The sequence below is a fragment of the Amblyraja radiata genome, chromosome 4 (genome assembly GCF_010909765.2).
Source record: "Amblyraja radiata isolate CabotCenter1 chromosome 4, sAmbRad1.1.pri, whole genome shotgun sequence".
NCBI classification, from domain to species: domain Eukaryota; kingdom Metazoa; phylum Chordata; class Chondrichthyes; order Rajiformes; family Rajidae; genus Amblyraja; species Amblyraja radiata.
Genome location: NC_045959.1, coordinates 12854809 through 12868521, shown reverse-complemented (window position 1 = coordinate 12868521; position 13713 = coordinate 12854809). Strand labels below are relative to the sequence as shown.

Here is a 13713-nt window from a genome sequence, read left to right as displayed (position 1 = left end):
GAGTACTTGAATTGCCTAGCCCTTGAAGGCTGCAGGTCAAATGTTGGAAATTTAATTAATGTAGATGGGGGTCCACTGGTAATTGTGGACATGGTGAATCGAATAGCCTATTCCCATGCTGTTTGACTCTGTGTCTATGAAACCTATTTACATCTTCAAAACTGAGGCAGACTTTTAATCAATAAGGGAATCCTTAAGATAAGGAAAGAGAGACCCACCATGAACATATTGAATGGTAAAGCAGCTTAAGGTGCTGAAACACTCGCGCTTGTCCATATTTCTTATTGTCCTACAGAATTAAATATTCATTCATTGTTGTTCAATCTGAATGTTGGAATTCCCAATCTAACAACATTCTCTTGAAAGACTAAAGATGTTCAAGACTTAGCTGATACCAAATCAGAGTCAGAGGAACAGGTAGTAAAAGCAACAGTGCAACTAAATTACTTCAGCATTTGCGAACTTGAAAATTATCAATGTTTAACCAAACTAGAGATACATTTTTTTCTTGTTAGCGGGAGACCTAATTGGCAGAAGGCAGAACACAGTGAAGTTTCCAAAAGTACTAGAATCCAACAAATTTCTGCACAACCAAAATGACAGATTCTTTTCTATACAGAGAGGTGGTATGTTTTTTTTAAAGCCTTAAGTGTGTAATTGAGACTCCTATTTATATTTTTCTCACTCTCTAAATGCAGGATTTCTAATTAAATTCAATATGTGGAATAAAAGGTACACTTACTGTATTTATCTTACGTGGCAGAGGCACGGGAGTCCCGGCTAGGTTGGATGAAGTATCATTTGTATCATCAGTTGACTGTTTCTGTGGTGTGTCTCCAATCAGTGTTTTTGGAAAAGATTCTTCAGCCTGAAGCTTTTGAGATACCTCCCCAGACTGAGGCTTTTGAATGACTTCTACATAGGATTTTAGTGGGATTTCTCCTGGCTGTGGCTTTGGTGGAAGATCTTTGGGCTTCTGGGGCAGTTCTCCAGGTGGTGGCTTCTGGGGAAGGTCCCCTGGGTGTGGCTTCTGTGGATGATCTCCTGGAGGTGGCTTCTGTGGATGATCTCCTGGAGGTGGCTTCTGGGGATGGTCTCCCGGAGGTGGCTTCTGGGGCAGGTCACCATGATGTGGCTTCTGGGGCAGGTCACCATGATGTGGTTTCTGTGGTAGGTCACCATGATGTGGCTTCTGGGGCAGGTCCCCCGGAGCTGGCTTCTGTGGTAGGTCACCATGATGTGGTTTCTGTGGTTGGTCCCCTGGAGCTGGCTTCTGTGGTAGGTCACCATGTGGCTTCTGTGGTAAGTCTCCTGGAGCTGGCTTCTGGGACTGGTCACCATGATGTGGCTTCTGGGACTGGTCACCATGATGCGGTTTCTGCGGTAGGTCCCCTGGAGGTGGCTTCTGCGGCAGGTCCATAGAGTGCGACAACTTTTGGAAAGTCTCTGAACTCGATTTATCAACTGAACTGTGATGAATACTATCAATCTTTCTCAGGGACACTAGCAGTAAAGATGGGCAATGTGATTAGTTAGGCAATGAATTTCTCAACAATTAAAAAAAACTAAGCAGGAAATAAAACTTATTTAACATACAGTATCAAATATAGAACTATGGATTTAATTTCAAACATCAGAAATGCAATAAAGGATAAACAATATTAAACCAGTGCTTCAAAGTGAAAATCAGTTAATAAAATACATAAACTTTTATTTCACATATACTATACCATCTTCTCCTGGTACTGCAGCTTTCTTTCAACTGAGAAATGTTGCGTTTACTGTCCCTCTATATCTCATGACAGAAAGCTAACCATTCTCCTGCTGATTCACAATGTTCTCAATATGAAATGCTGTTATGAGGAGATGCACAATTTAATGACGGCAGAATTGGGAAACTAGGATGTGAATGTCAACTCAAGTAGTGATTTTTTATTGAAGACACAAGAGACTGGACATACGGAATCTTGACACTACAACATGATCCCACCACGAGTTGCACTTCCCCCTCCCCACCCCTTTCTGCTTTTCACAGAAATCACTCTTAATGGCTACTTGGTTCCCTCATCATTCCCCACACACCCTTCCCATTCCCAAGGCACTTTCCCCAGCAGCCATAGTTATGCTACACCTGTCACTGCACCTCCTCCCTCATCTTCATTCAGGGACATAAACAGCCTTTCCTGGTGAGACATGCACTTGCTCTAAATTCATCTATTGTATTTGTTGCTCTTGATGTGGCCTCCTCTACATCAGTGACACCAGGTGTAGACGAGGCAAATGCTTCATTTTACACAGTATTCTTCCAGCAGGGCCAGTTGCTCTCAGTTGCAACCACTTTAATTCCCCTTCATCTTCCTATACCGACCTGTCAGTCATTGTCCTTCTCCATTGCAAGCTGCAAACTGGAAGAACACATCCCATATTTGCTTAGTAGTGACAATCCAAAGGTATGAACATCAAATACCCCAATTTCAGGTAAACCTCTCTCCTTCTGATGAATCCAGGTTCTCCAATGCACACTATTCATCCCACTGCCCCCGTAGCCTGTCATCTAACTCTTTACCACTCCTTTATCTCCTCCTGTTCATCACCAACCCTTATCCCAATTTCCACCCCAACTCACGTTCCTAAAAAAACCCAGCATCCTCCTTGACACGACATTTCAATTTGACGCCCTCCTTTCTTATCAAATTGCACCATCTGCAGCCTTTTGTTTTTCCACATCCTCTTCTTACCTACATCTGCCCATCACTTGCCCCACCCATTTCCCTCACCTCTTTTCCCCCCCCAACAACAGTCTTGAAGATGGGTCTCAACCCAAAACATCATCTGTCCATTTCCCTCTACAGGTGTTTCCTGGCCCAGAGTTCCTCAAGAAATTTACTTAAAATAACAAAAAAAAACTGATTTTAAATTATTATTTATATGAGCTCTGGTCTCCATTTTTGTTCACTTTAAGACCTTTTCTAGCAATCGCCCCAAAACTCAGATGTTCCCCTACCCACCTCAGTTTCCAAACACCTTTGTGAGGTGGGACAGCAAATATGGACCAATTATCATCAACTATATGAGGGACTTAAGGATGCCATCTACACCAAGTGACCACATTTTGAAGTATTCAGTTGTGTGAGATTCATTGTTAGAAATTGAGAGGCTTAAAGATGGTATATGAAGTAGTGTCATTCTTTCTTAGATTTGGTTTATTAATGTCATGTGTACGGAGAGGTACAGTGAAAAGCTTTTGCTTGCATACTATTTGAAAGCTTGAAGGTAGACACAAAATGCTGGATTAATTCAGCAGGACAGGCAGCATCTCAGGAGAGAAGGAATGTGTGACGTTTCGGGTTGAGACCCTTCCTCAGACTGATCACGTTTTGAAAGCTGGACACTGTTTGCTTTGTGCTTCAAACTCTTTATATAGTTTTTACAATGAAACAAAGTGTTTGGATCTTAATTTCAGGGGCAATGCTTGAAAATCAAATTAGTCTTTTGAAACCTGGTAACATTTGGCACTAATGGCTATGGATGATTAACTCTGTGGGGAAAAAGGAACAATATTCTAAAGATTTGCCAGCAGTTAGTGATGGTGACAAAGAGCCATACTATCATGTTAGGGCTGAGGGGTGCAAGATCTTTTGGCATTAGAAGAAGACAGTATAATACACCCCAGGAGAAGAAAGCGAGGGTGCGACAGATAGTATAGAGAACCTGGCAATAACTGAATATAATTGTGCAAACAGAATTTTGGATTGACAGGGGCTATAAGGAAGTGAAGCGCTCTGTCATGTGGTTCCGGACAGCAAACTAATCTACTGGGTTTCTGCACAAGTGCTGTGGTGTTTAGTGGGCCATACTTTATTGGAAGATCTCAGCGTTAAGGAAGGACACTTGTGCAAGCCACATTGTGGGAATTTTTTTTTTAAACTTTGCTGATGTAAGTGTAAGTATTTATACATTAAAAAAAATAATTTAGCATGTGCTTTTATGTTTGGACTTTTATTTTCTGAGTCATAATGTGCGTGAAGTGGGTGCTCCATCGGATGTAGAATTTCATAAGGTATGATTTGTGTGAAGATGTATTTTGAGCACATGGACCCTTCATGTAGGAGTAAACGGGTCCTTTTCACAATGGCAGGCAGTGACTAGTGGGGTACCGCAAGGCTCAGTGCTGGGACCTCAGCTATTTACAATATATATTAATGATTTGGACGAGGGAATTGAATGCAACATCTCCAAGTTTGCGGATGACACGAAGCTGGGGGGCAGTGTTAGCTGTGAGAAGGTGCTAGGACGCTGCAAGATGACTTGGATAGGCTGGGTGAGTGGACAAATGCATGGCAGATGCAGTATAATGTGGATAAATGTGAGGTTATCCACTTTGGTGGCAAAAACAGGAAAGTAGACTATTATCTAAATGGTGGCCGATTAGGAAAAGGGGAGATGCAACGAGACCTGGGTGTCATGGTACACTAGTCATTGAAAGTAGGCATGCAGGTACAGCAGGCAGTGAAGAAAGCGTATGGTATGTTAGCATTCATGGCAAAAGGATTTGAGTATAGGAGCAGGGAGGTTCTACTGCAGTTGTACAGGGTATTGGTGAGACCACACCTGGAGTATTGTGTACAATTTTGGTCTCCAAATCTGAGGAAAGACATTCTTGCCATAGAGGGAGTACAGAGAAGGTTCACCAGACTGATTCCTGGGATGTCAGGACTTTCATATGCAGAAAGACTGGATAGACTCGGCTTGTACTCGCTAGAATTTAGAAGATTGAGGGGGGATCTTAGAGAAACGTACAAAATTCTTAAGGGGTAGGACAGGCTAGATGCAGGAATATTGTTCCCGATGTTGGGGAAGTCCAGGACAAGGGGTCACAGTTTAAGGCTAAAGGGGAAATCCTTTAGGACTGAGATGAGAAAAACATTTTTCACACAGAGAGTGGTGAATCTCTGGAACTCTCTGCCACAGTAGTTGAGGCCAGTTCATTGGCTATATTTAAGAGGGAGTTAGATGTGGCCCTTGTGGCTAAAGGCATCAGGGGGTATGGAGAGAAGGCAGGTACAGGATACCGAGTTGGATGATCAGCCATGATCATATTGAATGGCGGTGCAGGCTCGAAGGGCCGAATGGCCTACTCCTGCACCTATTTTCTATGTTTCCACAGAAGTGAAATCTGAACTATCTGGCAAGCTTGACATCGCTGGGAGATGCTAGCTTATACCAGATGCAAAACTTTTAGGTAACTAGATTTTAATTCCATACAGATAGAATGCATAGCAAAATAATGCATTTAGTGAAAAAAGCTCGGAAGTAGGAAGAAATATGGAAAAATAGTACAACATGTGATGAAACATCTGAATGCAACACACTTAAACCTTACCCTTTTGAGGTAGTTTTGGAAGCACTCGAGGGCCTAAGGCAGTTTTTGTGGTTCCAGTACTGTGTAAGTAAAACAGTTAACAGTTAAAATATTAACTTTTTACGAATCCTGCTTTCAAGAGTAAAATAAAAGCATGCTTAAAGGAATGCGATCTCTTGAAACTCCAATTTTGTGTTTCTCCAGCATATTTCTCAAACACAAATATTTTGTTCGCAATGAATGGACGTATTGTCTGCTGACTGCTGAGCTGCCTGGTGCTTAGACTATGCTGTTTCTTTCAGCATCATCCCAACAGTCTTCCCACCTGATCAGCATGGCCCAGAATGGCAAAGGGTATTGCCTATTGTGAATCAGAACTGGATAATATTTGCGGGCAATTTGGACAGAAACCAAAACTGATAGTTTGTTCCTTTGCTCATTGGATTGGTTCTAATCTTAAATCAAAAACAATGGCCACAATATTAAACCAGAGCTGCCAAGTTTTGTCAGAGCATTTCAGTATTTGAGTACCTGAAAATCAGGATTTTGCTGAGGAAATCTATATTTTTACACCATTTTGCTGAAAAAATGTTTTTTTTAATGTGCAGTCATATCCATGTAAGAGTACAATAATGCATAACTTTGCTACCAATTGACATGTCTTCTACGCACCATACTTGGCAATGCATTCATTGCCATCTCTTTGCATACTGCTGTTTGAACGGCTGCTTCCTGCTTTTAACACCAAATGATGATGTAGAAACCATTTTGGAAGCCTCCCTCGCTCCCTCCTTCCTCTCTCTCCCTCCTTCCTCTCTCTCCCTCCTTCCTCCCGCCCTCCCTCCCACTCTCTCTCTCCCTTCCCTCTTTCTCTCTCCCTCCCCTCCCTCTCCTTTCCCTCCCACCCACCCTCTCTTCCTCCCTCTCTCCTCCTTCCTTTTTTTCCTCCCTCCCTCATTCCCTCCACCCTCTCTCCTTCTCCCTCTTCACCCCCTCCCTCTCTCCATCTCTCCCTCTCTCCCCCTTGAGCCCACCCACCGTTCTGTAAAATCAAGGCCAATCCCAATGTAACTGTAATTCCACTGGTAACCTTTCACCACTGGGCTTATGCAGAATTCTACCACTGCCTGAAAAATAATCAAAGGCTCAACTTCCACTGAGAAAGTGAATTCCAAAGACTCATTGTTATACGAGAATTTTCCTGAACAGTCTGTGACCCAGAGCGGTGTGGCCCATAGCACTGTTTAAAACCCATAGCGCTCCAGCCGGTAGCGCTATTTTTGGAACCCATAGCTCCGTAGCCGACTTAGTTTAAATTCCCACGTGTTAAACTGACAACGCTCAAGGAATGGGTGACGTTTCTGGTCGAGACCCTTCTTCAGACTGAACTGAACTCTCTATTTAAACTCCGTATTTAACAACACAAAACCATACATCCGTATTCTAATATTCCGTATTCTGTACAAAATACGGAAGATCCGTACCACTTGGCAACTCTGTTAAACGCTAACCCTTCTATCTCCCTTACCAATCAAGAGAACCTGGCCAATGGAAGTAGAGTATATAGCAGGGCGGGCAAGGAGGGGGGGAGGGGAAAAAACTAATATATGAAACATGATCTCAATGAACAGCATTTGATATGTTTTTTATGGCAAATCTAAAAAGCCAAACACACATCTACTAGTTCTGCATAAGCTACTCTACCAGATATATCCAGATAATCATTTGCACTGGATTCTTGATTCCCCTGTTAGTTCTGGGAGGTATTTAGGGTCTTCTGCGAAGACAGAGACAAAATATGTTTAATTTCACCTTTATTTCCTTATTCTATATTATAAATTCGTCCATCTCTGTCATCGGATCATATAGCATCAAAACAGGCCCATATCCCTCTAAAGCTTTCATTTTCACACGGCTGTATAAGTGCATCTTAAACTTCGCAATGACACTGCCTCTGTAGCTTTTTCTGCCATCCTGTTCTTACCCTCTTCTCACCATATTGTCAGGTACAGAATATTGAATTCCCTCACTAGCAGATTCAGGAACAGCAACTTGTCGACTGTCCATTTCCCTCCAGATGCTGCCTAAACCACAGTTCCTCCAGTTAATTGTTTATTCGTCAAGATTCCTGCATCTACTGTCTCTTGTGTCTTCACTATCCTGTCTATCTACCCACCTGTGTCACCACTTTCAGGGAACTGTGTACCTGTACCCCTAGGTCCCTTAGCTCTATAACAATCTCCAGGGCCCTACTATTTACATACAGCCTATATAGGATCCTCATTTGACCTTTGTGGCCTTTTCTTTACTTCGTTTTAAAAAATAATGCAACATTTTATATTATGTTCACTTTTTTCTTGGAATCCCTATACACCAAGATTATTAATTAGATTGATGTCAGGGGAGGGGGCAGGACAGAGAAAGAATGTCGGCAGAGACAGTAAGACTAGTGGGAGAACTGGGAGGGGGGAGGGGATGGAGAGAGAAAGCAAGGGCTACCTGACGTTAGAGGAGTCAATGTTCATACCGCTGCGGTTTAAACTACCCAAATGAAATATGAGGTGCTGTCCCTCCAATTTACGCCCATTCAGAATAAAAAAAACAACCTGCTGGAGGAACTCAGCGGGTCTTGCATCATCTGTGGATGGAAAAGCAGACGTATTTTGGATCGGGATCCTTCATCAGACCACTGAAGGGTCCCAACTCGAAAGGTAGCATGTCAATTCCCCACCACAGATGTTACCTGACATACTGAGTTTCACCAGCAGATTGTATTTTGCTTATGATTCTAGCATCTCCTGTCTCTTGTGTCTTCACCATCCTATCTATCTCTGTCACCACATTTGGGGAACAGGAAATTCCATCTCATCTCAGTGGGCTACCTCACATTCTTTTAAACTACAGAGTGTAGGTCCAACCTGCTCAATGTTTCCTCACAGAAAGAGCTCTTTTAGGAATGAACAAGGTGACCTGTCTCTGAACTGCTTTCAATGTATATCCTTACAACAAATAGCAAAATCATCCAATGATTCCATTAATTTGCACATAAGAGTTTATGCCCACCATTTACATTTAGAGATAAAGAGCGGAAACAGGCCATTTGGCCCACCGAGTCCGCACTGACCAGCGATCCTTGCACATTTACACTATCCTACACGCACTAGGGACAATTTACACATATACCAAGCCAATTAACCTACATACCTGGACATCTTTGAGGTGTGGGAGGAAACCGAAGATCTCGGAGAAAACCCACGCGGTCATGGGGAGAACGTACAACCTCTGTACAGACAGCACCCGTAGTCAGGAATAAACCTGAGTGTTCGGCGCTGTGTGTGCGTGTGTGTGTGTGTGTGTGTGTGTGTGTGTGTGTGTGTGTGTGTGAGAGAGATGGAGGGTGTGTGTGTGTAACATGGAGGGTGTGTGTGTGCGTGTGCGTGTGTGTGTGTGTGTGTGTGTGAGAGAGAGATGGAGGGTGTGTGTGTGAGATGGAGGGTGCGTGTGAGATGGAGGGTGTGTGTGAGATGGAGGGTATGTGTGTGTGTGTGTGATGGAGTGTTTGCGTGTGTGTGTGATGGAGTGTTTGCGTGTATGTGTGATGGAGGGTGTGTGTGTGTGATGGAGGGTGTGCGTGATGGAGGGTGTGCGTGATGGAGGGTGTGCGTGATGGAGGGTGTGCGTGATGGAGGGTGTGCGTGATGGAGGGTGTGCGTGATGGAGGGTGTGCGTGATGGAGGGTGTGCGTGATGGAGGGTGTGCGTGATGGAGGGTGTGCGTGTGTGTGTTGGAGGGTGTGCGTGTGTGTGTTGGAGGGTGTATGTGTGTGTGTTGGAGGGTGTATGTGTGTGTGTTGGAGGGTGTGTGTGTGAGCCCACCAGCCATGAGTGAACTGCGGGCCCACCAGCCGTGAGTGACCGAACTGCGAGCCCAGCAGCCGTGAGTGACTGAACAGCGAGCCCACCAGCCATGAGTGAGTGAACGGCGAGCCCACCAGCCGTGAGTGATCGAACTGCGAGCCCACCAGCCGTGACTGACTGAACTGCGAGTCCAAGAATCCATTCAGCCAACAATGTCCGCATTAGCCATCTGGAAACCAGTCTCTTCAGCCCACAGCACCCATACTAGTGCTCCAGAAAGCCCCCCCCCCCACTGGCCACCATATTGGAATTGGTGGAGAGGAGGAATATTGCGTTGGGGGACCAGCCCTCCCGTGTGAGAATGGGATCCAACGGGTCCCACTTAATCTAGTTATTTACTAAATGCCCTGCTATTTCCTCGTTAATAACAGACATTAAATGAACTGGTCCACAGATTGCTGCTTTTGGTTTATTACAAGGGTCTTTCAGTTGCCATTTTGTTGTCTACTGGAATCTTTCTAGACTTATGAATTTTGGACAATCACGACAAATGCATTCAATCTCGGCAGCTATTTCTTTTAAAATCTTAGCAATTAGACCTCAGCAAGTAATGTAGTTTCTGATATTAGCTCTCCAATCTTTGTTTTAATGTACTTGCCAAGGTCATGTAATAAATGATGGATATCTTCAACCCAAGACACTGCTCTTTTTATTTGCAAGCGGATATTCACCCATAATTTCACTTAAAAGTCATCTCTGCGTAAAAGTAATGGTCTATACTTACAAAAACGACACAAAGCACTGGAGTACTCCAGCACTTGTACCTTTTTTGTAAACCAGCACCCGCAGTTAATATTTTCAAAGATATATACTTACTTTGATTGTTGAGGCATTCCCTCAAACTTATTTCCTGATCGATTTGTCAGTGGGGGACCAGAGTCTATGCCTAAGAGAGTAGACAGGAAAACAGAAGCTTACTTGACAAACCTTCAAATATGGATGCAAATCCTAGTATCAAAAAAGCACCAACATACAAAATACCCCTAAACAACCCCACAAAATACAGGTTATCGATTAATTCAAAATTTTCAGCATTTCCAAAGTGAATGCATATTTTGTAACCCAGGTAATGTCATTAGTAATTGAAATATAATGGATGACAGCATAACAATGAACATCCTGTGCATTAATCACTATTAATTTCAACACGAAATACAAGCAACGCATCAAATTATAATGCATCTTCATACATTTTCCAGCAGTTATTTAAAAAATGGTTTTAATATTTTATAAACGGTGAGTTTGATGTAGAAACTAATTTGCTGGCAAATCAATAGCATTGATTTTGCAGTAATAACAGTGAAATTAATAGATAAATTAACTTCTGATGTACACACATGACATACCTCATGATTTAGGTTCTGCAACATCTTTATAAAGGTCTTTTGTTAAGATTGATTACAGTAATATTTGTTTCACCCATAATTACACAATTATGTCCAGGTTTCCTATGGGAGGGACCATCCTTAACATCATTCCATTGAGAAAGAGATGTCACCAAAAGACTCACCGTGTTTGTGGACATAAGCATAAAAGGGAACAACCAATATTCTTTCACCTGTGTTGTTAACAATTATGCTCATTTTACAAGCAGTTTTTTTGTCACAGGATGGTATTGTGAATATAACCCAATTAGAAAACCAAATAAATGCTAATATCTCCAAAATGATTTACTACAAAGCAAAAAAGCAAACAGTTCTTTATTTCACATCCCTAACTGTTCTCCAACATCCTTTTCTCAGATTTGCATATTTCTTCCCTTACCCATTCTTGTTTGCAATTCTGACCTCAAATCTCGCCAATGAGTCTTGTGACTGTCACAGTATTGAAGCAGCCCTAATCAAAGTGACAAATTAAATTCTCCATCCATGGTGTATTACACATCCTCATCGCCCACAATCTCTTGCCAGCCTGGGATTTTGCTGATCTCACAGTCTTTCCTCAACAACTAACCTTTGCTATGCACCTGAAAGAAAATAAATAGTACTGGCAAGTGTAAGAGAGAGTGGGACAGGGGGGGGGGGGGGGTCTGGTGCGTTCATGGGAATTTTAGCAAACAATACCTGGTGAGCCAGATGCTGAATGATTTGGATTTCCGAATTGTCAGATAGAAAGCAGTTAGAGTTTTATTGCATTGGGCCCTTCAGGATGATATCTACATTTGGTATTAGTATGACTTATTATTGTCATGTGTACTGAGATAGTGAAAAACATTGTATGCATGCCATCCTGACAAGTTATACTATAATGATTACAATAAAGCCATAGCCAAGTACAATAAGCAGGGCAAATAAAAATAGCAGCATGCAGAATATAGTATTATAGCATTAGTTACAGAGAAATTTGTGTAGATAAAAAAGTGTAAGGTCCTCGTGAGGTAGATTGGAATAACAGGACAGGAGAAGAAGCTGTTCTTGATCTGGCAGTAAGTGCTTTCAAACTTTTGTACGTCTGTCCACCAGGAAAGGGGAAAAGAAGGAATGACCAGGGTATAAACAGTCTTTGATTATGCTGGAAGCTTACCCAAGGCAGCGTGAAGTGTAGATGGAACCGAGGGGGATGGGCCGGTGTGGGAGAAGCTGGTTTGTGTGATGGACTGGGCTACATCTACAATTCTCTGAAATTTCTTGCAGTCTTAGGCAGAGTTGTTGCCAAACCAAGCTAAGATGGATCCAGATAGGATGCTTTCTAGGGTGCATCTGTAGAGGTTGGTACGAGTCCTTGGAGACATCAAACTTCTTCAGAAGCATTGTTGTGCTGTCTTGGCCTTAGCTTCAATGTGGTTGGTCCAGGACAAACTGTTGTGATATTTACATTGAGGAACTTGAAGCGCGAGACTATCTCTACCTTGGCACCATTAATACTGAATGGATTGAGTACGCCACTCGTTTCTTAAAGTCAGCAACTAACTCCTTTGATTTGCAGACATGGACGAAAAGGTCGTTGTCTTGATACCTTGTTACTAAGCTTTCCATCTCTTTCCTGTATCTGTCTTGTCATTGTTTGAAATCTAGCCCACTATGGTCTGTAAACTTTAAATGGAGTTAGAGCAGGATTTGGCCACACTTGTGAGTATAGGAGTCCAGTAAGGGGGCTGAGAATGCATCCATGCGGAGCACTGATGTTGAGCATATCGTGGAGGATGCTTCGGCGCCTATTCTCAATGCCCCTTGTCAACATCCAAAAACAAATCTAATCCACATTCATATCCAATTTTATCTCATCATCAAATTTTGAATTCATGTCTTTGGGTCATTAATCCTGGTTCCTTGGTTATTAGTCGATTAATTCAGTAGCTCCACCACCATATTGCTCAAGTTCCTTTTTCACACTGGGTTGTGCGTCTGTGGAATTCTCGGGTGGTTCTCTGGATACTTTCAAGAGAGAGCTAGATAGGGCTCTTAAAGATAGCGGAGTCAGGGGATATGGGGAGAAGGCAGGATCGGGGTACTGATTGGGAATGATCAGCCATGATCACATTGAATCGCGGTGCTGACTCGAAGGGTCGAATGGCCTACTCCTGCACCTATTGTCCTGTTTAACAACGATTTCTGGATAGATAATATCTTTCACATTGGACCAAAGAAGTAGCCGGTTGGCATAAATTTCTTCCATTTGAACATTTTTGATTCTCTTCTGAAAATCTGGGCTTCAAAACCCAACAATGTCCATCCTGATGTGTTTTGGAGTGACATGTTAGGCCATTACAGAATCAACCACATTGGAAGTTGTAAGGTCATATATACTCTAAAACAGATTAAATTTCCCTGATCTCCTCCTCTCGATCATTTTTACTCAACAATTTGTTACGTTTCAGTTCAACTGAACTTCCAAGACAAATTTTGAATTAATGTCTTTGGGTCGTTAATCCAGGTTCCTAGGTTATTAGTCAATTAATTTAGTAGCTCCACCACCATATTGCTCGTGTTCCATTTTAGAACATAGAATAGTACAGCACACGAACAGGCCCTTCAGCCAACATTGTCTGTGCCGAACATGATGCCAAGATAATCTAACCGCCTATGCCTGCACATGATCCGTATCCCCCCATTCCTGCATGTCCATGTGCCTGTCCAAGCGCCTCTTCAATGTCACTATTGTATCTGCCCTCACCACCACCCCATCAACATGTTACAGGCACCCACCATCCTCCGTGTAAAAAAAAACCTGTCCTGCACATCTACTTTAAACTTTGCTCCTCTCACCTTAAAGCAATGCCCTCTAGTCTTTGATATTTCCACCCTGGGGGAAAAAAAGTTCTGACTTATAACACCAAGATTCCGGCTGATCCACTTAATAATCTTCTCAATAGTCCTCACATATCCATCATGCCCATTCTATACAAATCCCATTTATTCTTTGCACATTCCCATCAACAATCACTCCCATCCCACCCACCTCTCCCAGATTTGACAACCCATCTACAAATTAGGG

The 13713-nt window shown here is 42.7% G+C and overlaps 1 protein-coding gene across 5 annotated transcripts in view; it reads right to left on the bottom strand.

Annotated features, from left to right (window-relative positions):
• The window catches only part of asap1 (ArfGAP with SH3 domain, ankyrin repeat and PH domain 1), a 184700-nt gene that overhangs the window by 8958 nt on the left and 162029 nt on the right, over nucleotides 1-13713 (bottom strand). For all 5 annotated transcript variants that reach the window (XM_033018990.1, XM_033018987.1, XM_033018986.1 and 2 more), the window contains 3 exons: nucleotides 10096-10165; nucleotides 5384-5442; nucleotides 743-1503 (listed from right to left, as the gene is read on the bottom strand). In XM_033018990.1, coding sequence (XP_032874881.1) covers nucleotides 743-1503; nucleotides 5384-5442; nucleotides 10096-10165 — 890 coding nt within the window. The remainder of the gene's footprint in view (nucleotides 1-742; nucleotides 1504-5383; nucleotides 5443-10095; nucleotides 10166-13713) is intronic.